Below are 25,705 nucleotides of genomic sequence, written 5' to 3' on the forward strand. Positions count from 1 at the left end.
AAAAAGCCAGGGGAATAGATCTTGACTTTGGCTATTCAACCACCCCCTCAATGGCCTATGATCAATATATAAATTACTGTTGGGTCAAAATAAAATTAGTGCATCCTACTAAAACCAGGGAAGTCTTGACTGGTCACAGTCCCTACACTCAAGGTCCTGTGGGCAGGAAATGGAGAGGTAGGAGAAATCGCGGAAGACCAGGTCAGCTCTTGGAGGTAGGGTCAAGCCTGGGTAAGAGCAACTACTCCCAGCACCTCATGAGACTGACAGGACTTTTGGCTGCCAGTCGCATAGGCAGCCACATATGCGGCCAGGAGTTCAGGTTTTCCTGGCCACCTATAGGAAATTGAGATAAGGGACACCTTTCCTCCTTTTTTCTATAGATGGGCTATTCCCAAACCAAGGCCAATACTCCTTTGGAATGCATTATGACTCATTTTCTTGTGCACAGAGGTTTGGCCCCAGTGCAAATTGGAGGAGGAAACCTGGCCTCCATAGGGAAATATCAATGATAATACTATCCTACAATTGGACTTGTTTTGCAAATGTGAAGGGAAATGGGGAGAAGTCCCCTATGTTCAGTGTTTTTGGAACTTAAGAAAAAAATGAGATATATTTATGCAATGTGAGATCCATTCTGATTTTTAATGGCAACCCTTTCTAAAATCCAGCAATTAGAAGGGGGAACAATTAAGGACCCCTTACCTGTATCTAAATCAGATCTAGAGAAAAAAGAAGGGAAGTCTTCCACCTCAACCCCCTCCTCCTTGGGTCCTCAATCTATATAAAAAGTGCAGTTCTGCTCCCTGCTGCCCACCTTATCCAGGCCCTCCCTGTAACGTAACAGGCATATTTCTCTTATGAGAAGCTAGAATGCCAGGAGAAACATTGCAAGATCTAAACAGATAAACAGAAACTTTTACATTGCAAGATCTAAAACAGAAAAACGGAGATCTAGGTAATTTTTCTGATCAGATAAGTATATAGAGGCCTTTCAGAATATTACATATGTCTTTGAGTTGACCTGGAAAGATATGGGGATGAGCAACTCATTAATTATCATGAGACTACAGGTCCTATAGGAAACTACCAGTTCCCTACTGGACCTCAGGGAGTTCCACCCCAAGATCCTAATTGAGACTATGATCATCTCATTAGGGAATGATGTTGCTGCCACCTCCAAGCTTGTGCTTTGGAAAAATTAAGGAAATCTAAGATTAAGACCTTAAATTATGCTAAATTAGCCATTGTTTTACAAACACAGAATAAGAGCCTAATGGCCTTTTTGGGGAGGTTGAGGGAGGTTCTCATTAAATATATGGCTATCTCCCCTGATACTCCTAAGGCTGAGATGATTTTAAAGGAAAAAATTATCACTCAATCAGCCCTAGATATTCAGAGGAAATACAAAAATTGGCTGTTGGCCCAGAAGGGACCCGACCCTGGAGGAGCTCTTATGAGCTGCCAATAGGGTATATTACAACCAAGATAAAAAAAAAACAAAATAGGAAGGAGGCTTAAACACACACACACACACACACATACATACACACACACACACACACACACACACACACACCAAACTGAGGCCTTAGTTGCAGCCCTATGTACTATGTCAGAATAGATTTCCTCATGTCCTGGCCCCAGATGCCACTTGTGTGAACGAACAGTCAGGACACTGGAAATGAGACTATCCTCAGAAGGGACAACAGAAGTCAAAGCTCTGCAAGCCCTGCCCCTTATGTGGAGACATCACCAGAAGTCTAAATGCCTTTGGGGACCTCCATCTGTGAGGGCTAAGATAAACAGTATCCCTGAAAGGGACTGATGGAGCCTTGGACTCTTTGGTTGGTTACCCAGAACCAACTGTCTATTGGAAGACCAGAGCCTTGGGTAACTCTGGAAAATTCAGGCAACTAAAAGCTGGTTCATTTCCTTCTTGATACTGGAGCCATCTTTTCTGTCCTCCTTTCCACTCCAGGCCAACTATCCAAACACCAGCATGACAATTAGAGGCATTTCTAGAAAACTTATAATTAAATTTTTCTCTCAGCCCCTGGGATGCATATGGAGAAAACTAATTTTTTTCTCATTCTTTCTTGATAATACCAGAGAGCCTTACTCCCTTGCTAGAAAGGGACATGAAAATAGCTCGCCATGGGGCGCCTGGGTGGCTCAGTTGGCTAAGTATCTGACTTCGACTCAGGTCATGATCTCACAGTTCGTGGGTTCGAGCCCCATGTCAGGCTCTGTGCTGACAGCTAGCTCAGAGCCTGGAGCCTGCTTCAGATTCTGTATCTCCCTCTCTCTCCGACCCTCCCTGCTCATGCTGTCTCTCTATCTTTCTCTCAGGAATAAATAAAACATTAAAAATTTTAAAAAAATAGCTTGCNCTGGGGTCTGACTCATGGATACTCACTCCAGCTTTCGGGATAGTTACAGAGTAGGGCCAATTATTATTTCCAAGCTCACAGAGCTAAAAGATAATTAAAGCACTGCATCAGGCCTATCATTTAGGGAGGGATAAAGCTTATCAAATCAAAACTTAACAAATCAAACATTCCCAAAGATGTTTCCTGGGAAAAATTTGTCAAGGACAGTTCAGCAAGTAGTATAGGCCTATAAAGTATGTCTTAGTAACAATCCTCTCAATCACAAACTTGCTCTCCCAGGCAATCAAGGAACTGGAGGCTATCCAGAGAAAACTAGCAATTAGATTCCACTCATATGCCAAGGTCAAAGGGGTTTCAACATTNATCTTTCTCTCAGGAATAAATAAAACATTAAAAATTTTAAAAAAATAGCTTGCCTGCTATATCAATTATTTATATATATATATATATATATATATATATATATATATATAATAAAAGAGACTCACNCTCCAGCTTTCGGGATAGTTACAGAGTAGGGCCAATTATTATTTCCAAGCTCACAGAGCTAAAAGATAATTAAAGCACTGCATCAGGCCTATCATTTAGGGAGGGATAAAGCTTATCAAATCAAAACTTAACAAATCAAACATTCCCAAAGATGTTTCCTGGGAAAAATTTGTCAAGGACAGTTCAGCAAGTAGTATAGGCCTATAAAGTATGTCTTAGTAACAATCCTCTCAATCACAAACTTGCTCTCCCAGGCAATCAAGGAACTGGAGGCTATCCAGAGAAAACTAGCAATTAGATTCCACTCATATGCCAAGGTCAAAGGGGTTTCAACATTCGATGGTATGGGTTGATACTTTTACTAATTAGGTAGAGGCCTTCCCCTGCAAGACAGAAAAAGCACAAGAAATAATAAAAGTTCTGCTTTATAAAATAATACGCAGGTTTGGCTTATCTAAAAGTGTGCAAATTAATAATAGTAAATGGCTGTCTTGCCTCTGTAGTAGGACTCCCGGCTCTTGGAAAAGTTTTAAACCTTGAAATAAAGCAAACTGCTTATACTCACCAAAACTATAAATAACATTCACATGCATTAGATGCTTTAAAAAAATTAAATTAAGTTAGGGTTAAACCCTTGAAGAATAGAGCCCACCATTGATTACTTACTGCTCCTCCATCACTTGGGTAATGAGAGATTCCCTGAGATATGCTGTTTCAAAATAACTGATAATTCTCACAGAGTCTTAGAACTGATAGATGACATTCAGGCATAATTAGACAAAGTCAGGGTCTCTCTTGGATTGTGTGACTGGTTTGGGAACTGGGAACATTATCTTGAGATGTCATCTTGTTGGTCAGTATAATCTTTACTTTGTGTTTTTCTCTTTGTGTCTGCTAATGTTTATGCTGCCTCATGCCTGCCAGCCTTCCCATAGAACCATACCATGGGCCACTCAACCTACCCTTAGGTAGACTCTAACTGCTGTACCCCAACGCCATCCCTTATCAGCTTGAAGAAGCCAGAATGGTCATCATCCCTGTTGCCTAACAGCAGTTAGGGGCCTTATTGTAGGGGGAGGAATTAATAGGGTTATTCATTAGGCAGAATTAACATTAGGCAGGGAGAGATAAGGGACCTTCAGGGAGGCATACTGCAGCTGCAAGTGGGAGACTAAAGAAGCAGATGAAATTCTCCCCTTATAAAATCCTTTATGGGCACCCTCTCCCCATTATCAAGGACATAAGGAGGGGATCTAAATAAGATAGGCAATCTAACCCTAAGGTGAACATCTCATCTAACAGATGAGGGGACCTTGGCTGTACCCTAGCCACCTTATACCACTGCTCTAGGGAGCTGTGAGTCTGACCACAGATGCTCACCCCTTTAAACCAGGAAGTGCTGTATGGGTGAAGGAGTGGGATGTCCAATCCCTTAGAGCACATCTGGAGGAGCACATTCACTGTCATTTTGCCCACCCCTACTGCAGTAAGAGTAGCCAAAGTGGGACCCTGGATTCACCACAGCGGATTGAAGCTGCCATCTCGAAATTGGGAATGCATTTCTGATCCATCAACAACGTGTAAGCTGACCATATGGAAGAAGTAATCTGCAAGATTACTCCAGAGGTTCTGGGAGACTGCAGCCTTGCTTTAGTTACTCCAGAAACTGACTAATTTATGCACAGCATAAGCTTGAGGAATCACAGTCCAGTGGAACAAAAGACTGTTCTTATTTTTCATATCTGTTTAATTACTATGATGCACTGTCACCCCTCGTTTCTCCCTGTTATTGTGATTCTGGCTCTACTTTTTGCCATAGAATTGGCAGAAGCTGCCCTGGCTGACTGGGAATATGGTGAGAGGTTTCTGTTAGCACCTACCTTCCTTTTGTGGATAGGATGCTTTGTTGGTACCAACAAATGGGGGATCAATGGCCATGGGAGGCTACAGAATTAGATTCATGTGAACCTTATAGCGGAATAGAATACTCCAGTCCTACTACGGGGGTTTGGCTCCTCAAAACCTTAATTATTGAGGGGGAAAATCTGCCTTGCATGGTGGGGAAGGAAGTTCACCATCTCTGTTGAAAGCTTAACATGCATGCGCCAAAGATATTATAACTCAACTGCCTGGGAAAACCAATGGTGGGGGACCCAGATCACCTTGAGCCAGATCCCCATTGTGGGGGATAAATTTATGAATTCTCTGAGCTTGCACCAATGGGTTAACAAGGCTTAGAGAGGAAAGCCACCACAGGGTGAAAGAGCCAAGGGCTAATTAGTGACCAAAATACCATGTTAAACCTGAAGTAGCGTTCTCTGTCTGTCTTAGCCGCTTGAAAAGTTAAGAAAAACAGATAAGGTGCCTGGTGCCTGCAGTAAATGGCCATCTGCATGGCTATTTTGATAGCCTAATTCCTAACACCGAATATCTTTGACAATCTCTTTTCTCTCACACATGAGTTAATGGTTACTGTTTAATTGTTTCTTCCTCCACCACGTATGTAAAGTTTTCTTTCTGCATCACGTATGTAAGCCTTCTGATCCTAATAAATACAGGAGAAAGTCCTGCAGGACTCTTGTCTCCTCTCAGAAATTAGCCAATCTCGATTCATTTCTGCATCCACTCTCTTGCTGGACAAGAGAGAACTCCAGACTCAGTCTGTGACACCACACCCCTGTTTACCTTCTTCTCTCATCTCCAAGTGGCCTGGGATAATGTTGATGCAGTCATCGAATGGCGGGCCCCAGGTGGACTATACTGGATATGTTGAAGGACAGCCTATACAGTACTTCCCTCAGGCTGGTCTGAGCTATGTGTGCAGGGAACTATCCGTCCATATTTCTTTCTGCTCCCAACTGCCAGAGGGGAACATTTGGCTGTCCAAGTGTATGGGGACAGGGAAACTCAAAGGAAATGACATGCCCTACAAATTGGCAATTGGAAAGATGATGAATGGCCTCCTGAGTATGTAATCTAATATTATGGCCCTGCCACCTGGGCAGAGGATGGGTCCTGGGACTACTGCACATCAATTTATGTGCTAAACAACATAATCATGCTGCAAGCAGTTGTAAACATTATAACCAATAGAACTGCCAGGGCTCTTAATTTACTAGCCAAGGAGCAGACCAAAATGAGCAATGCTATCTATCAAAATCACTTGGCCTTAAGAGTACTTCCTTGCTTCAAAGGGAGAAGTTTGTGAAAAGTTTAACCTGAACAACTGCTGCCTACTGATTGATGATGAAGGAAAAGTTATAGAAGAGATCACAGATCGAATGAGAAAGGTTGCTCATGTCCCAATCTAGACTTAGAAAGGTTGGGACCCTGGGAGTTTATTCAGAGGATGCTTTTAAACTCTCAGAGGATTCAAAATCCTCATGGGAATTATTTTCTTGATTTTGGGAGCTTGCTTAATCCTACCTTGCTTAGCTCCCCTGGTTCTATGGTCTGTCTTCAGCCTCATTGAGACAATGGTTGAAAGAAAAATGGCCATGCATGTGATGATGTTATGAAATATAGATCTCTAAACCAACGTGATACTCTTTGACCCAAAATGGGGGACCTGAGAATCAAATGGGGGAATGTAGTAGAATCCCCTCCCTAAGGAATGTGGTGAGATAAGACCTCAAGATAAGGGAAAGCCACTTGGATATGTGCATATGTGCATCCCTCAGGAGCCTGTAACATGAGGCCACCCAATCAGACTGTATGTCTATATGTTACCCATATATGGGAGACAAAGTAGAAAATGCATAAAAGGGTATACCATGTGGCATTCAGGGCTCATTTTTGGGGGGTACAAACCCTCTGAGCCCATGTCGGCACGAATAAAAGTTGCTTCCTGGAGAAAAAAGCCTCAATGTCAGGACTGTCTGTGTGAGAAACTTGCTACAATTCCAGCCAAAGCCTTGGTAAAATGACCAGTATTTCCAATGGTGTCTTGTTACAAGAACAGATTCTTACTGAACTTATGCAAATAACTGTAATGGTCATGAATGAATACTCACTGATAATCTTTGAATTTTAGAGTGTTTAAGGAGAGAGAAAAGTTAAATGCTTCAGTTTGTACTCTATTATCCTATCCATTGTACTCCGCATCCTATTACTGTATATTATGGATATCTTAAGAGAAAGTTCCCTTAATCTGTAAGAGCAAACATTAGAGAACCAGCAATACTTTAAAACAAGAGTCACAAAACTATAACCATTTTCCTCAGTCCATTTAGTCCCATGTTCCTAATTCTTGTTCAGTTTGAATGCAGCTTTTTAATTCTGGAAATTCTCACCCGTTTTAGTATTAATCTTAAAGATTTCAAATACCTGTATCTGTCTTAAAGATCCTTTTTATAAGTTTTATAAGAACATCAGAGCAATTAACTATAAATGACAAAACTCAATCCCGTATACCTTGTGCCTTATGCATCTTTTCCATATTCTTCCATAATAAACTGGTAATCTACTAAGAAAAATGTTTCTCTGAGGTCTTTGAGCTACTCTAGCAAACAAATCAAACCCAAGGAGGGGGTTGTTGGAACCTATGATCTACACCTGGTCAGTCAGAAGCAGAAGTGACAACCTAGACTTGCTACTGGTGTCTGAAATGGGAGTGGGGAGGCATTCTTGTGGGTCTGAGCTCTTACCCTGTGGGAAGCTATTGGAAAGTGTCAATTTGCAAGCTATCCTAACAGTGTCAGAATTCAGTTAAATTGTAGGACAAACCACTGGTGTTGGAGAATGGCTTGGTGTCCAGAAAAACCACATACACATTGGAGTTTGACAGCAAAGTGTTCCCCAGATTCCTTCTAGAGTTGAACTGAATTGCTGCTGGACCTCAACTTTAATTATATTGAGTTCACATGTGATTTCCAATCTCTAACCTCACTATCAGTACATCTTTTTATCTTGTGAGTATTTGAATTAGGAGGGGTTGAGCTGTCCTTTCAGATATTTTTGGTTCACCTTTGGAAATGAGCCTTTGTTAGGGCTCCAGAATCTAATCACGCTGAGAATGCACAGGACTACACTCCCAGCTTTCTATCTGCTGCCACCTTAGCAAAATTTAGGCAGAATTCAGGGAGAAAATTGTTGGAACAAGTGATCGACTTTGTATTTGCAATTTTCGCATTCCAATCCATCCTAGCAGATGTCAAAGGGTCAACTGATTTCTTCTCATTCCTGTATATTCTCTCCATCAATGATAGAGTAGGTCCAACTGCCAACCAACACTTTCACCATTCATCCCTCCCAGGTATGGAAGTTGCATAGCTGTTTGCTCTCTTATGAAGGGCTTATTTTTCTCTTGAATTCAGTTCAAGTTTTCTGTATAGACAGTCTGAAATAATCCCACAGAAAAATATTGAGGGGCCTAGACAAACTAAACCAAAAACTCAACCATCTTCTCTGCTTCTGTACAAGTGCTTGCACTACGGGAAACTAAAACCTAACTAGCTCCTTCCGCTTCTATACCATTGCTTAAGGCTTGAGTTTCAGCCTCCCCGGAACTATCAGGCAGCTGCACACTGCCCAAGGCCGAAGAAACTGCCCACCACATCACTCCACCACACTACCTTGGCAACACCCAATCAGGAAAAGCCAGCAACCACCCTCCGCCTTACTGAAGGAGGGGCCTAGGGAGAGAGAAGTTAACCTGTTAGTCGCCGAACAAGACCCTAGACTCGCTCTATGATTGGCTAAATTTAAAGGTATCCTAAATGTTGTAATTGGATCCCGCCAAAAACCTGATGGCGGGAACCAATCAAATGTGGTATATGTTCACATTTAAATATCAACCAATGACAAACCTGTAACCATAGAGATCCCCTGTCCCTCCCCACGACTTGTTTACTCCTGTCTATAAAAAGGCTGCGAAGACTTTGTTCGGGGCCTCTCAGCGTCACCGGCGACGAGTGCTCGGAGGCCCAGGTTTAAACCTGCAAATAAACGACCCATGCCAATTGGCTTTGACTCTGGTCTCTGGCGGTCTGTTTTTGGGGTCCCCCGAATTCTGGGCATTTCAATATGAATTTATTTTGTCTTTTCTTATTAAGCACAGGAGTGAAGGTTTTTAGTGTTCTTTAGATCCTAACTCAAAGCAGAAGTATGTAGAACATTTTCTAAGATAGAATTTGAATTGTGTCTGATAAATCTCTGATAAGAGGAATTGTAGATAAACTATATCTCAGTATTTCAAAAAGGCTGGAACGCTAAATATCTTAACTAAATTCTCAGCCTCCTTACAACTAGGTGTGACCATGTAAGAAAGTTGCTTGCCCTCTGTGTCTTCTCTTCCTCCCTCCTGTGGGCTGGAAGGTGGACAGTTCTGCAAGCCAGCTTTGACCATAGAAACAAGGGCAGCACCAAAGGCAATCACAGAACAAGCATAAGGAACCTGCACTGTGAACAACCTCATGGTGTGGAGTGACTCATCCACCCTGAACCACCTTCTGCACTATTATAGGAGAATGAACTACTTTCTTCATGGAAATGTGCTTTGGTCTGTTACAAATGTTAAGCCTATGTTCTAACTCAGTAGTTTCCAACATTTTGTCTCCTTTTTTTTTTTTTTTACAAATAGTTTATTGTCAAGTTGGTTTCCATATAACACCCAGCGCTCATCCCCACAAGTGCCCTCCTCCATGCCCATCTCCNCCCTTCTCTGCCTGACTTATTTTACTCAGCATAACACCCTCAAGCATTTTGTCTCCTAAATAAAAAATTTAGACACCTGGACTCTGACTTTACACTGCTCCTGCATTTGACCTTTTCTTTCATTTTAGGAGTTTCCAAGGATATATTAGCAAGTTTAAATTAGGGGAAGAATAGACTATAACTGTCACCAGTTGGTTTCTTTGGGAAGCAGCCTCCAAGATGGAGTTAGACATGCAGACTGCCCAGTGGAAACAAGGGAAAGGTAGAATGGCCAGAGAGAAAAGCCAGCCTGCAGTATAGGTCAGTGGAATTAGACCATCAGTTTTTCTTATTTGAAACTGGCACAACTCTTCACACCTTCAGCAACCAAGACCCTGATCAGTCAGTGGCCATTAATATGCCCTCCACAAGCAAAAGATTATGACTCACTGGAAGCTCAGATGATGGTTAGCATATTTAAGCAATGAAGTACTTTAAAACTAACATATGTAGATTTTTTTAGACATAATGCTATTACACACTTAACAAATGCAGAATAGTGTAAAAAGCATAACTTTTATATATAATAGGAAACCAAAAAATTAATCTGACTTGCTTTATTTTGAAATTTTCTTCATTGCTATAGACTGGAACTGAGCTCATGATTATCTCTGAGGTATGCCTGTATAAAGAACTTTACCAAAAGAGTCAGCCGATCATTGTTTTGTTGTTTTTTTTACAAATAGTTTATTGTCAAATTAGTTTCCACATAACACTCAGTGCTCATCCCCACAAGTGTCCTCCTCCATGCCCATCCCCCCCTCCCCCCACATCCATCAGTCCTCAGTTTTTGTCAGCATTCAAGAGTCTCTCATGGTTTGCCTCTCTCCCTTTCCCCCACCATTTCCGCCCTTCTTCTCCCCCTTGTTCCTCCGTCAAGTTCCTCCTAATCCTCCTATACGTGCAAACATATGATATTTGTCCTTCTCTGCCTGACTTATTTCGCTCAGCATAACACCCTCAAGGTCCATCCATGTTGCTACACATGGCCAGATTTCATTGTTTCTCATTGCCATGTAGTATTCCATGGTATAGATAAACCACATCTTCTTGATCCATTCGTCCGTTGATGGACACTTAGGCTCTTTCCATGTTTTGGCTATTGTTGAGAGTACTGCTATGAACATTGGGGTACATGTGCTCCTATGCCTCAGCATTTCTATATCCCTTGGGTAAATTCCTAGCAGTGCTATTGCTGGGTCATAGGGGAGTTCTATTGTTAATTTTTTGAGGAACCTCCACACTGTTTTCCAGAGGGGTTGTACCAGTTTACATTCCCACCAACAGTGCAAGAGAGTGCCCGTTTCTCCACATCTTCGCCAGCATCTCGTGTTCTCTGATTTGCTCATTTTAGCCACTCTGACTGGCGTGACGTGGTATCTCAGTGTCGTTTTGATTTGTATTTCCCTGATGAGAAGGGATGCTGAGCATCGTTTCATGTGTCTGTTGGCCATCTGGATATCCTCTTTGGAGAAGTGTCTGTTCATATCTTCTGCCCATTTCTTTACTGGGTTGTTTGTTTTTTGCAGCCGATCATTGTTTAAAACTCAAGTTCATCATGGCTGCTTTAATTAAAACATTTTTAAAAATATTTTTAAAGAATATTTCAACTTAATAGGCCCAGATCATAAAAAACTTCACATATCTTACAATTGTTAGGTTAAACTGAAGCATTTTCTTGAGACCTGGAAGTAGTTGTTCATTTTCTGTCTGAAGGCCTCCTTACCAAGACTCAGAGTAAAGCTCCAGATCTTGGCTGCCTCCCAGGAGGGGTTGTTACCAGACTTTGCCATCTGCATGCAGGAAATGTTGATGCTGCAAGATGACTGAGATTGTACCTAAAGGCAGGGGGTCCCTGATGCTCAGCTCTGAGGCTACTTGGGGGTCAGGATGTTCTTAAAAATAAGTGGTATATAAGTTTCTTACACTTATATAAAATAAACTCAAAATGGATGAAAGACTTAAATGTGAGACAGAAAACTATCAAAATACTAGGGGAGAGGAGAGAGGGCAAGATGGCGGAGAAGTAAGGAGCTCCGTACTTGCACTCGCGCCCATACATCACACAGAAAAGATCTGAAGCCATTGGAAACCTTACAAAACCTGAGAGATTGGGAGACAAAGGACGCAGAATCCACTGAGAGAGCCTTCTAACGTGAGTGCGAACCGGGGAAGATAAAATCGGGCCGGGATCGGAGACTCCAGGGTGGGAGGCGATCCCCCTCTACCCTCTACGGGGAGTGAGAGGGGAAAAGGAGAGAGTCCGAAACAGAAAAACCTCCGCTCGGTGCATAGAAAGACCGTACTTGCCAGAAAGACCGTACTTGCCAAATACCTGCACACCAGGTCCCCTAGCGCCAAGTGGTCCTGGGGGGGCGGGGGGGGACTGAGCACACAAACTGCTTCTTTGTGCCGCTCCTGGAGGTTGGATTNTAAACTATTTGTAAAAAAAAAAAAAATACTAGAGGAGAAAACAGGAGACAACTTCTTTGACCTCAGCCTCAGCAATTTCTTACTTGACACATTTCCAAAGGCAAAGAAAATAAAAGCAAAATTGAACTACTGTGCCCTAAGATAGAAAGCTTCTTCACAGAAAATGAAACAATCAACAAAACTAAAAGGCAATCAGCAGAATGGGAGAAGATATTAGCAAATGACATATCAGATAAAGGGTTAGTATCGAAAATCTATAAAGAACTTACCAAACTCAACACCTGAAAAACAATCCAGTAAAGACAAGGGCAGAAGACATGAATAGAGAATTTTCCAAAGAAGACAGCCACATGGCCAACAGACCCATGAAAAGATGCTCAACATTGCTCATTATCAGCAAAATACAAATCAAAACCACACTGAGATACCACCTCACACCTGTCAGAATGGCTGAAATTAACAACTCAGGAAACAACAGATGTTGCTGAGGATGTGGAGAAAGGGGAACCCTCCGGTACTATTTGTGGGAATGCAAACTGGTGTAGTCACTCTGGAAAACAGTGTGGAGGTTCCTCAAAAAATAGAATTACTAGACAGTTGGAGCTGTTTGAAAGGACACATCCTGAAGAGAGTAGTGTGTCATTGAGATCACCTGGGTGCTATACCCGACGTAACCCAGTTAAGACCCTATATAAATTCCTAAGAATCTAGCAGGGGGGTCTCATGGAGATCTACTCAGCTTGTGGCCACCACAGTGAACCTTACAGCTTGAAGGGAGAACACCGATCTGCCACAACCTAGTGCATTTTTCTTGGAAGTAAAGTTCATTTTCTGTCAAAGAGAAAAAGACAAGGAAATTCCACGATCTATAAACTAATGTAATTACATTAAGCATTAAGTAGTTTGTTTTGCAGAGGCGTTTGAATAATTAAAAAGCACCTGCTGAGAGAGAGGGGCCAAGATGGTGAGGAAATAGGATCTGTACTTCCTGCCTCCAACTCTCAGACAAAGAAGGGCTGAAGCCAAAGGACTCTGAATCTCAAGAGTCTGGGAGGAAAGAAGATGGATTCTACTAGGAAGACAGCCTCATAGGTACGTGACTGCGAACTGGGAGAGATAAAAACGGGCCAGATCATAGAAGCATGGAGGGGAGGGAGCCCCTTCTGTGGAGAGACAAAGGGAAAAGAAAGAGCAGCTGGGGAAATGTAGGACTGTATCTAGACAAGAGAAAAACCTCAGCCCGGGGTGGAGATCCTATCCTATCCCCTGTGTCAGGGGACAAAAGAAGTTCCCTCTGGGTCAGGTGGTACTCCAGGGGCCCAGCCAGCATCAGGAAGAACCGATCATCTGCTCTGAAGTGCCAGGCTGATGGGATTACATTTCAGGCAGCATCATTAATGTGCACGGAGTGAGAGCTTGGGATGCGGCTGGGCTTGGGGCATAAGAGACGGCCCACCTTGGCTGCACCAGTGACACATTGAGAACGGATTCAAAGGAGTGATTTGGGACACCTGGTTCGAGGAAAAAGGACTGGGGGGTTGCCACTTTTCTCCTCACAACCAGCAAGGCAGGGCCTCGGGGATCAGCGCCTGGGACCCACAGTGGAGGGGGGACCGGCCTACAACAAACCACGCCCATCTATGTTGGGCAGCTGTTGGGAACAAGAAGACAGTGCAGAAACAGTCCCCTGCCCAAAGAGCAGTGCTGCTGCATTCCCGTGATTAATTCTAGTTCAATTCTTGATATTCAGATATATTCTCCATTTTCTCACTCTTTTTTAAATGTTTTATTTATTTCTAGGAGAGAGAGACAGCGTGAGCAGGGGAGGGTCAGAGAGAGAGGGAGTCACAGACTGAAACAGGCTCCAGGCTCTGAGCTGGCAGTCAGCACAGAGCCCGATGCGGGGCTCGAACCCACGAACCGCGAGATCATGACCTAACCGAAAGTCAGACGCTTAACCGACTAAGCCACCCAGGCGCCCCTCCATTTTCTCACTCTTATCTCTCTCCTCCTCTGGGCTGGTTATTCTGGTTATAGGTTTGCTTAAACAGACATATTTAATCCATCATCTTGATGCATGTTCTACACTTTCTTCCTTTACCTTCTTTTCTCTCTCTGGAATAATCAGACTATATAGTTTCTCTGGGTAACATTATCTTCATTTCTTTCTCCTCGCCTCCTCTCGTATTCTCTCCTTTCTCCCATTTTCTCTTTTTCTCTCTCTGGATTAAGCCTTTTAGTCTCTCTGCCTGTCCATGTTCATTTTCTCTTTCTTCCACCTCTGTCACTTCTCTCTTTGTATATGCTCTTCCATAAGCACTACCCTCACCCTACTCTATTTGTAGCTGGGATTTCAGTCTTTATGGTTATAGACTGTCATTTGTTTTTATTATTATTTTGGTTGGTTTGCTTGATTTGTGTGTTTGCATGTTTTTGTTCCCTGTTAGTCTGTCTGTTTTCCATTCCAGGGCTACTTCAAGGAACAAACCAAAGCACACATGGTGGAGAGTCCAAAACATCACTACGAGTAGGGAAATAACCAGAGTCACAACAAGAGAGACCAAGGGACACCCTTAAAAGAACACTTCCTGAAGGGCTAGGCCCTGGACAGTGTATGAGCCTCCTTTAACATAGCAGTACTTGCAGGTGCAGAGCACATAACAAGACTTTATAACTTACAAGAGACAGAGCTAGCCAAAAGGATGAAACGGGAGAACTCCCCTCAAAAGAAATTCCAGGAAGAAGTGACAGCTAAAGAATTAACCAAACAGATATAAGCAACATAACTGACCAAGAATTTAGAACAATAGTCATAAAATTAATCGCTGGGCTTGAAAAAGGCATAGAAGACAGTAGAGATGCTATTGCTGCAAAGATCATGGATCTTAAAAATAGTTATGATGAATTTAAAAATGCCATAAATGAGACGCATAATAAAATGGAGGTGGTCACTACACAAACTGAAAAGGCAGAAAGGAGAACAAGTGAATAGGAAGATACATTTATAGAAAAAGAGGAAGCCAAGAAAAAGAGAGATAAATTGTTCCAGGAACACGAAAGGAAAATTCAAGAACTGAGTGATGCAGTCATATGGAACAATATCCATATCATAGGAATTCCAGAAGACGGAGAAGAGAGAAAGCGGCTGAAGGGTTACGTGAAAAAATTATATCCCAGAACTTTCCCAACCCGGGGAAGGAAACAGACATTGAAATCCAAGAGGCACAGAGAACTCCCCTCAATGTAACTTGAACCAATCTTCTGCACGACATATTATAGTGAAACTGGCAAAATATAAGGACAAAGAGAGAATTCTGAAAGCAGCTAGGGATAAACAAACCTTAACATACAAAGGTAGACACATAAGGGTAGTAGCAGACCTATCTACTGAAACTTGACAGGCCAGAAATGAAGGGCAGGAAATCTTCAATGTGAAAAACAGGAAATATATGCAGCCAATAATCCTTTATCCAGTAAGCCTGTCATTCAGAATAGAGGGAGAGATAAAGGATTTCCCAAACAAACAAAAATTGAAAGAATTCATCACTACTAAACCAGTTCTACAAGAGATCCTAAAGGGACCTCTATGAGGGAATTGTTGCAAGGAACACAAAGTAACAGAGACACCACTACAGCATGAGTCCTACAGAGAACACAATGACTCTAAACCCGTATTTTTCAATAACACTGAATGTAAATGGACTAAATGCTCCAATCAAAAGACATAGGGTATCAGAATGGATAAAAAACCCAAAATCCATCTATTTGCTGTCTACAAGATACTCATTTTAGACCTGAGGACACCTTCAGATTGAAAGTGAGGTGGTAGAAGAATTGGAAAAGAAGTAGTCAAACTCTCACTTTTTGCAGATCACATGATACTTTACATAGGAAACCCAACAGACTCCACCAGAAGCCTATTAAAGCGGATCCATTAATTCAGCAAAGTTGTAGGATACAAAATCAACGTACGGAAATCGGTTTCATTTTTATACACCAACAATGAAGCAACAGAAAGAGAAATCAAGAAACGGATCCCATTCACAATAGCACACACACACACAAAAAACATAAAATACCTAGGAATAAACCTAACCAATGATAAAAGAGATCTGTATGATGAAAAGTATAGAAAACTTATGAAGGAAATTGAAGAAGACACAAAGAAATGAAAACACATTCCATGCTCATGGATAGGAAGAATAAATATAGTTAAAATGTCATCACTACCCAAAGCAATCTACATATTCAATGCAATCCCAATCAAAATTGCACCAGCATTCTTCTCAAAACCAGAACAAACTATCCTAAAATTTGTATGGAGCCACAAAAGACCCCCAATAGACAAAGTAATATTGAAGAAGAAAACCAAAATGGGATGCATCACCATCCCAAACTTCAGCCTCTACTACAAACCTGTCATCATCATGACAGTATGGTATTGGGACAAAAACCAGACACATAGACCAATGGAATAGAATTGAGAACTCAAATTGGACCCATAAAGTTATGGCCAACTAATCTTTGACAAAGCAGGAAAGAGTATCCAATGGAAAAAAGATAAGCGTCTACAACAGAAGGTGCTGGGAGAAGTGGACAGCAACATGCAGAAGAATGAAACTAGATCATTTTTCCACACTGTACACAAAAATAAACTCAAAATGGATAAAGGACTTGAACGTGAGACAGGAAACCATCAACACCCTAGAGGAGAAAGCAGGAAACAACCTCCTTGACCTCCACTGCAGCAATATCTTACTTGACACATCCCCAAAGGAAAGGGAATTAAGAGCAAAAATGAACTATTGGGACCTCATCAAGATTAAAAGCTTCTGCAGCAAAGGAAACAATCCATACAACTAATAGGCAACTGACGTAATGGGAAAAGATAGTTGCCAATGACATATCAGATACAGGGCTACTATCCAAAATTTACAAGGAAAAATATTTCTACATCCCCTTTCTTTTTTTTTCCTAAATAGTTCATTGTCAAGTTGGTTTCCATATAACACCCAGTACTCATCCCAAGTGCCCTCCTCCAAGCCCATCACCCACCTTCTCCCCACCCCCTCCCAATGTGTATTCTGTTTGTTCTCGGCATTCAAGAGCCTCTCATGGTTTGTCCCCTCCCTCTCCTCCACTATTTTCCCCCTTTTTCTCCCCCATGGACCTCCATTAAGTTCCTCCCAATCCTCCTATACGTGCAAACATATGATATTTGTCCTTCTCTGCCTGACTTATTTCACTCAGCATAACACACTCAAGGTCCATCCACGTTGCTACACATGGCCAGATTTCATTGTTTCTCATTGCCATGTAGTATTCCATGGTATAGATAAACCACATCTTCTTGATCCATTCGTCCGTTGATGGACACTTAGGCTCTTTCCATGTTTTAGCTATTGTGGAGAGTGCTGCTATGAACATTGGGGTACATGTGCTCCTATGCATCAGCATTTCTGTATCCCTTGGGTAAATTCCTAGCAGTGCTATTGCTGGGTCATAGGGGAGTTCTATTGTTAGTTTCCTGAGGAACCTCCACACTGTTTTCCAGAGGGGCTGCACCAGTTTACATTCCCACCAACAGTGTAGGAGGGTGCCCGTTTCTCCACATCCTCGCCAGCATCTAGAGTTCTCTGATTTGCTCATTTTAGCCACTCTGACTGGCGTGAGGTGGTATCTCAGTGTGGTTTTGATTTGTATTTCCCTGATGAGGAGGGATGCTGAGCATCGTTTCATGTGTCTGTTGGCCATCTGGATGTCCTCTTTGGAGAAGTGTCTGTTCATATCTTCTGCCCATTTCTTCACTGGGTTGTTTGTTTTTTGGGTGTGGAGTTTGGTGAGTTCCTTATAGATTTTGGATATTAACCCTTTATCTGATATGTCATTTGCAACTATCTTTTCCCATTCCGTTGGTTGCCTATTAGTTTTGTGGGGTTGTTTCCTTTGCTGTGCAGAAGCTTTTAATCTTGATGAGGTCCCAATCATATATTTTTGCTCTTGATTCCCTTGCTTTTGGGGATGTGTCAAGTAAGAAGTTGCTGCGGTGGAGGTCAAGGAGGTTGTTTCCTGCTTTCTCGAGGGTGTTGATAGTTTCCTGTCTCACGTTCAGGCCCTTTATCCATTTTGAGTTTATTTTTGTGCATGGTGTGAGAAAATTATCTACTTTCATTCTTCTGCATGTTGCTGTCCGGTTCTCCCAACACCATCTGTTTAAACAGCTTGACAGATATATTTAGAACTCTACATTCTCAAGCTATGGAATACATTTTCTTCTTGGGTGCACATGGTATATTCTCCAAGAAAGATCACAAGATAGATCATTGGGTCCAAAGCAACCCTCAATAAATATAAAGGAACTGAGATCATACCATGCACGCTTTCAGATCACAATGCTATGAAACTTGAAATCAATCACAGGAAAAAGTCTGGAAAACATCCAAAAACATGGAGGTTAAAGAACACCCTACTAATAATGAATGGGCCAATCAGGCACTTAGAGAAGAAATTTAAAAATATATGGAAACAAATGAAAATAACAATACAACAATCCAAACTCTTCGGGATGCAGCAAGGGCAGTCCTAAGAGGAAAGTACATTGCACTCCAGGCCTATTTCAAGAAATTAGAAAAAGCGCAAATACAAAATCTAACAGCGCACCTAATGGAACTAGAAGCAGAGCAGCAAGAACACCCCAAACCCAGCAGAGGAAGAGAAATAATAAAGATCAGGGCAGAAACAAACAATATAGAATCCCTAAAAAAGTTGAACAGATCAATGAAACCAAGAGTTGGTTTTTTGAAAAAATAAAATTAACAAACCTCTATCCAGGCTTCTCAAAAAGAAAAGAGGGAGCACCCAAATAGACAAAATCCTGAGGAAAATGAATTTATTACAACCAATTCCTCAGAAATACAAGCAATTATCAGGGAACTATGAAAATTATATGCCAACAAACTGGACAACTTAGAAGAAATAGAGAAATTCCTAAACACACATGGACTACCAAAATTCAAACGGGAAGAGATAGAAAATCTGAAGAGTCAAAACCAGTGAAGAAATTGAATCAAAAATCTCCTAACAAATAAGAGCCCTGGGCCAGATGGCTTCCCTGGGGAATTCTACCAGACACTTAAATCAGAGTTAATACCTATTCTTCTCAAGATATTCCAAAAAATAGAAATAGAAGGAAAACTTCCAGACTCATTTTACGAAGCAAGCATCACTTTGATTTCCAAACCAGTCAAAGGCCCAGCAAAAAAACAGAATACAGGCCAATATCCCTGATGAATATGGATGCAAAAATCCTCCACAAGAAACTAGAAAATCGATTTCAACAGCAGATTAAAAGAATTATCCACCATGATCGGGACGCCTCGGTGGCTCAGTAGGTTAAGCATCCAACTTTGGCTAAGGTCATGATCTCACGGTTCGTGGTTTTGAGCCCCGCGTCAGGCTCTGTGCTGAGAGCCAGTTCAGAGCCTCGAGCCTGTTTCAGATTCTGTGTCTCCCCCTCTCTCTGACCGTCCCCTGCTCACACTGTCTCTCTCTCTCTCTCAGAAATAAATAAAAAATATTTTAAAAATTAAAAAAAATTATCCACCACGATCTAGTGGGATTCCTTCCTGGGTTGCAGGGTGGTTCAATATTTGGAAATCAATGTGATACACCACATTAACCAAAGAAACGATAAGAACTATATTATCCTGTCAATAGATGCAGAAAAAGCATTTGACAAAATACAGTATCCTTTCTTAATAAACCCCCTCGAGAAAGTCAGGATAGAAGCGACTTACTTTCACTTTTTGCAAATAACATGATACTCTACATGGAAACCCCGACAGATTCTACCCAAAGTCTGCTAGAAGGGATCCATGAATTCAGCAAAGTCACAGGATACAAAATCAACGTACAGAAATTGATTGCATTTTTATACACCAATAATGAAGCAACAGAAAGAGAAATCAAGAAATGGATCCCATTCACAATTGCACAGAAAACATAAAATACCTAGGAATAAACCTAACCAAAGGTGAAAAAGATCTGTATGATGAAAACTATAGAACACTTATGAAGTAAATTGAAGAAGATACAAAGAAATGGGAAAACATTACATGCTAATGGATCAGAAGAATAAATATTGTTAAAATGTCAATACTACCCAAAGCAATCTACACATTGAATGCAATCCCAATCAAAATTACACCAGCATTCTTCTCAAAATGAGAACAAATTATCCTAAACTTTATATGGAACCACAAAAGACCCCAAATAGCCAAGGTAATATAGAAGTAGAAAACCAAAATGGGAGGTATCACAATCTCAGACTGTAACCTTTACTACAAAGCTGCAGTCATCAAAACAGTATGCTACGGACATAAAAACAGGCACATAGACCAATGGAATAGAGAACTCAGAATTGGACCCACAAAGTTATGGCCAACTAATCTTTGACAAAGCAGGAAAGAGTATCCAATGGAAAAAAGATAAGCTTCTATAACAGATGGTGCTGGGAGAACAGGACAGCAACCTCCAGAGGAATGAAACTAGACCACTTTCTTACACCATACACAAAAATAAACTCAAAATGGATAAAAGGACCTGAACGTGAGACAGGAAACCATCAAAATCCTAGAAGAGAAAGCAGCAAACAACCTTCTTGACCTCAGCCGCAGCAATTTCTTACTTGACACATATCCAAAGGCAAGGGAATCAAAAGTAAAAATGAAGTATTGGGTCCTCATCAAGATTAAAAGCTTCTGCACAGCAAAGGAAACAATCAACAAAACTAATAGGCAATCGACAGAATGGGAAAAGATAGTTGCTAATGACATATCAGATAAAGGGCTAGCATCCAAAATCTACAAGGAACTCACCAAACTCCACACCCGAAAAACAAATAATCCAGTGACGAAAGGGGCAGAAGACATGAACAGACACTTCTCCAAAGACATCCAGATGGCCAAAAGACACATGAAACGATGCTCAACTTCACTTATCATCAGGGAAATAGAAATCAAAACCACACTGAGATACCATCTCACACCAGTCAGGGTGGCTAAAATGAACAAATCAGGAGCCTGTAGATGCTGGTGGGGAAGTGGAGAAACGGGCACCCTCTTATGCTGTTGGTGGGAATGCAAACTGGTGCAGTCGCTCTGGAACAGTGTGGAGGTACCCCCCAAAATTAACAGCAGAACTCCTCTATGACCCAGCAATAGTACTGCTAGGAATTTACCCAAGGGATACAGGAGGACTGATGCATAGGGGCACATGGACCTCAATGCTCACAGCAGCACTTTCAACAATAGCCAAATCATGGAGAGAGCCTAAATGTCCATCAAGTGATGGATCAAGATGTGTTTTTTATAAACAATGGAATACTACACCGCAATGACAAAGAATGAAATCTGGCCATTTATAGAAACATGGGTGGAACCCAAGGGTGTTATGCTAAGTGAAATAAAGCAGAGAAAGACAGATACCATATGTTTTCACTCATATTTGGAACAGGAGAAACTAACAGGTCTATAGGGGAGGGGAAGAGAAAAAAATAGTTAAGGAGAGGGAGGGAGGCAAACCAGAAGAGACTCTTAGAACACTGAGAACAAACTGAGGGTGGATACAGGGTGGAGGAGAGGGGAAAGTGGGTGATGGGCATGAAGGAGGGCACTTGTGGGGATGAGCATTGGGTGTTACATGGAAACCAACTTGACCATAAACTAGAATTTTTAAAAATACATAATTACTGTATGATCCAGTAATAGAGCTACTAAAAATTTATCCAAAAGATACAGGTGTCCTGATTCATAGGGGCATGTGTACCCTAATGTTTATAGCAGTGCCATCAACAATAGCCAAATTATGGAAAGAGACCAAATGTCCATCAACTGATGAATAGATTAAAACTGTGGTACATATAAGCAATGGAATACTACTTGGCAATGAAAAAGAATGACATCTTGCTGTTTGTAATAATGTGGATGGAACTGGAAAGTATTATGCTAAGTGAAATAAGTTAGTCAGGGAAAGACAGATTTCATATTTTCACTCATATGTGGAATTTGAGAAACTTAACAGAAGCCCACGAGGTGGGGGGAGAAGGAGAAAAATAGTTACAGAGAAGGCAAACCATAAGAGATTCTTAAACAGCTGAGTGTTAAGGGAGGGTGAGGGGAAAATGGGTGATCGGCATTGAGGAGGGCACTTTTTGGGATGAACACTGGGTGTTGTAAGTAAGTGATGAGTCATGGGAATCTACTTCTGAAGCCAAGTGCACACTGTATACACTGCATGTTAGCTAACCTGACAATAAATTATATTTTTAAAAAAGTGGTACATATTGTATTGAGTCATAAGTACCAGAGGGATGCCAAGAAGTCTACAAAGAAAATGTGGACTATTTAAATAGGAAGCATAATTTTACATAAGATATAACTGGCCAGTTCACACAAATTGCTCAGAATTGTCAACTTAGTATGTATCAACAGTTGGCCCTAAGTGAAATTGGCTTTTACATTTATTGATACTGGTTAAAGCTATTTTCCATTTTGAAACTTCCCAGGCATTAAAAAAAACATTTTTCTGACAGCCAAATACAAGAAAACCTTTAGGGAAGACAGCATGTAAAACTCTATATAAAAAACTTCTTCTAGGGGCACCTGGGTGGCTCAGTTGGTTATTAAGTATCTGACTTTGGCTCAGGGCATGATCTCTCCACCTCTGAGTTCGAGCATCATGTTGGCTCTGTGCTAACAGCTCAGAGCCTGGAGGCTGCTTCAGATTCTGTGTCTTCTTCTATCTCTGTCCCTGCCCGGTTCATGCTTTGTCTCTCTCTCTCTCTCAAAATTAAAAAAATTTAAAAATAAAACAAACCAAAAAAAACTTCTGGGGCACCTGGGTGGTTCAGTCTGTTAAGCATCTGACTCTTGATTTCGGCCCAGTTCATAATCTCAGGGTTGAGATCAAGTCCCATGCTAGGTTCTGTTCTCTGTCTTTCCCCTGTCTTGCACTCTCTCAAAATGAATAAACTTTAAAGGATTCTCTCTCTCCCTTTCCCTTCGCCTCTCCCCATGTGCATGCACTATGTNTAAGCCATCCAGGCGCCCCACTCTGTGACTTTCAAAACAGAAAAATACTTCTGTGACTGAGTAAAAGGAGAAGAATTTAAAATGTTTTATTTTTAATAGCAATAACTGCATTTCAAAAATGACATAATTCACATAATTCACCATAAGTCTATAGCTTATGGTAGGATACGTAAGTTTAAACAGCCTATATATACTTTATTGATATAATTTTATACACAAATTTATATACTATCCAAAAATCTTTAAAGAAAATAACTACAAATGTACTTGTTTAGACAGCAGACAACAGTTTTCAAAATAAGTCAAAATAGAGATTCCCACTCCTCAGCTGCATATAGTGGAATTATATGTATGAAGATAAAATCTGAGGTATATACTACAATAAACATATTTAGCTTTGTTCCATGCCAGCCATCAGTGACAGTGCTAGAGATTCCACTGTGGAAAGAATAAAAATAAGGTTAAAAAAGTAGGTTTAAATATTTGGAAATGTCTGAATAAGGCCTCAATTATTTCATAATTGAAAGTATTTAGATTTTTCTATTTTAAATTAACATGTTGATTATTTTAAGGTATAATAAAACGATAAGCTATTAAATACAAATTAAAAGAGTATGATTTATTTATATTCAGATCATTTTAATTTTGGAAACAAAAAAATCTGGGCATTTCACTGAACAAATCACATTTGTCCCCTATGTCACAGAATCTGGAATTAGCTCAAAATAAACTTGCATAACAATCACCCAAAGCAAAAACAAAGACAAAAAATGGAAAAATGTTTCTTCTAACACATCTGTAACATAGTATTTTTTAAAATGTTCAGCTACTCTTAATTAGTACATCATAATTAGAATACACAGAAAAAAGGAAGAGATTAACCCTGTGTACTTCTGCCCCCCCCAAAAGACTGTGCAAAGATGAGAATGCAAATTGGTACAGTCACCATGAAAAACGGTATGGAGGTTCCTCAAAAAATTAAAAGTAGAACTACCCTACAACCCAGCAATTATATTACTAGGTATTTATCCAAGCTATACAGGTATGCTCATGTGCTTTCAAAGGGGCACATGCACCCTAATGTTTATAGCGGCACTATCAACAATAGCCAAAGTATGGAAAGAGTCCAAATGTCCATCGATGGGGGAATGGATAACGAAGATGTGGTATATGTATGTGTGTGTACGTGTGTATACCTATATACATATATACATATACCTATATACACAATAGTCCTTTGTGTATGTGTGTATACACATACACACACATACATATACATATATACACAAAGGACTAATACTCAGCAATCAAAAAGAATGGAATCTTGCCGTTTGCAACTATGTGGATGGAACTAGAGGGCATTACGCTAAGCAAAACAAGTCCGTCAGAGAAAGACAAATATCATATGACTTCACTCCTATGGAAGGACTTTAAGATACAAAACAGATGAACATAAAGGAAGGACAGCAAAAGTAATATAAAAACAGGGAGGGGGACAAACATAAAGGACTCTTAAATATGGAGAACAAACAGAGGGCTGCTGGAGGGGTTGTGGGAGGGGGGATGGGCTATATGGGTAAGAGGCATTAAGGAATCTACTCCTGAAATCATTGTTGCACTTACTTGGATGTAAATTTTAAAATAAATAAATAAAATCTCCAAACCAGATAGATAAGCTATACTGAAACACTGAGAAAATACTGTGTAATATGAGGCAGATTTTGAACATGTTAAAAATTACAACAAAGGTTCACAGAAAACTAAGCAATTAAAAAAGGCAATTCTGGGGGGAAAATGTATCAGAAGTAAAACTGTTTGGTTTAGCACACAGAGTAATTTTTCATGGTCAAGATAAATTCTGGCTTCATTTAACTCAAAATTATTTTACATGGCTACATTTAAAAAATAAATGCACTGTTTTAAGCACTTAAAAAAAAGACTGTGCAAAGAGCCTTTAGTTTTAAATATTACTGCCTTTGTTTTACAGATGAAACAGCTCTCTTCTCCCTGTGACACAATCTCTGTGCTTCACACTGCTTCTGAACTGTCACACCTGTATTTGCCTATATAAGAGGCAGCTTGGGAATTTTTCAAATTGCTAAAAAAATGCCTATCTTTTGAAAGGAATAGTTACAAAGGCTATGTATAATAGTAAAGTAGACTGAGATCTATTCTGCCTTCCACTATAGCTAGTAACAGTTCTAGAAATCCACTGGTATAACAAATCACATAGTAAAATGCAGTATCTTTAGTCTCAGTGTTTTACATATGATATTCACTCACCAAACTGCAATACTGAAAAAACAAGTCAAAGCATGGCACAACTGCTGAGGGACTTTCCAGGTTTGAAATGATGAAAAATTCTAATTTTTCAACAGATTAGTACCAAAGCAAGAACATGCAGATTTAGCTACAAGAAAATGTAAAAGCAGTAAATATTTTAACATGGTATACTCACGATGAGGAAAGGATCCTCTACAGACAGCTTTGTTCAAAATGGTTACAATAAACATATGGCAGTTTTTAAAATCAGATTCCATTTTCTCTATAGATTCCATTCTAGGAAAGAAAGTAAATTTCAGTTTAAGTACGTAAAGTGTTAATATA

The 25,705-nt window shown here is 40.6% G+C and overlaps 1 protein-coding gene across 2 annotated transcripts in view; it reads right to left on the bottom strand.

Moving 5' to 3' along the window:
- Positions 1-23,159: 23,159 nt before the first annotated feature.
- Positions 23,160-25,705, bottom strand: part of TUBGCP5 (tubulin gamma complex component 5) — a 57,826-nt gene continuing 55,280 nt past the window's right edge. For both annotated transcript variants that reach the window (XM_077774610.1, XM_077774611.1), the window contains 2 exons: positions 25,557-25,657; positions 23,160-23,536 (listed from right to left, as the gene is read on the bottom strand). In XM_077774610.1, the coding sequence (XP_077630736.1) occupies positions 23,490-23,536; positions 25,557-25,657 (148 nt within the window). In that variant the 3' untranslated portion in view covers positions 23,160-23,489. The remainder of the gene's footprint in view (positions 23,537-25,556; positions 25,658-25,705) is intronic.

Source organism: Crocuta crocuta, unplaced genomic scaffold, assembly GCF_008692635.1.
Source record: "Crocuta crocuta isolate KB4526 unplaced genomic scaffold, BGI_CrCroc_1.0 scaffold469, whole genome shotgun sequence".
Lineage (NCBI taxonomy): Eukaryota > Metazoa > Chordata > Mammalia > Carnivora > Hyaenidae > Crocuta > Crocuta crocuta.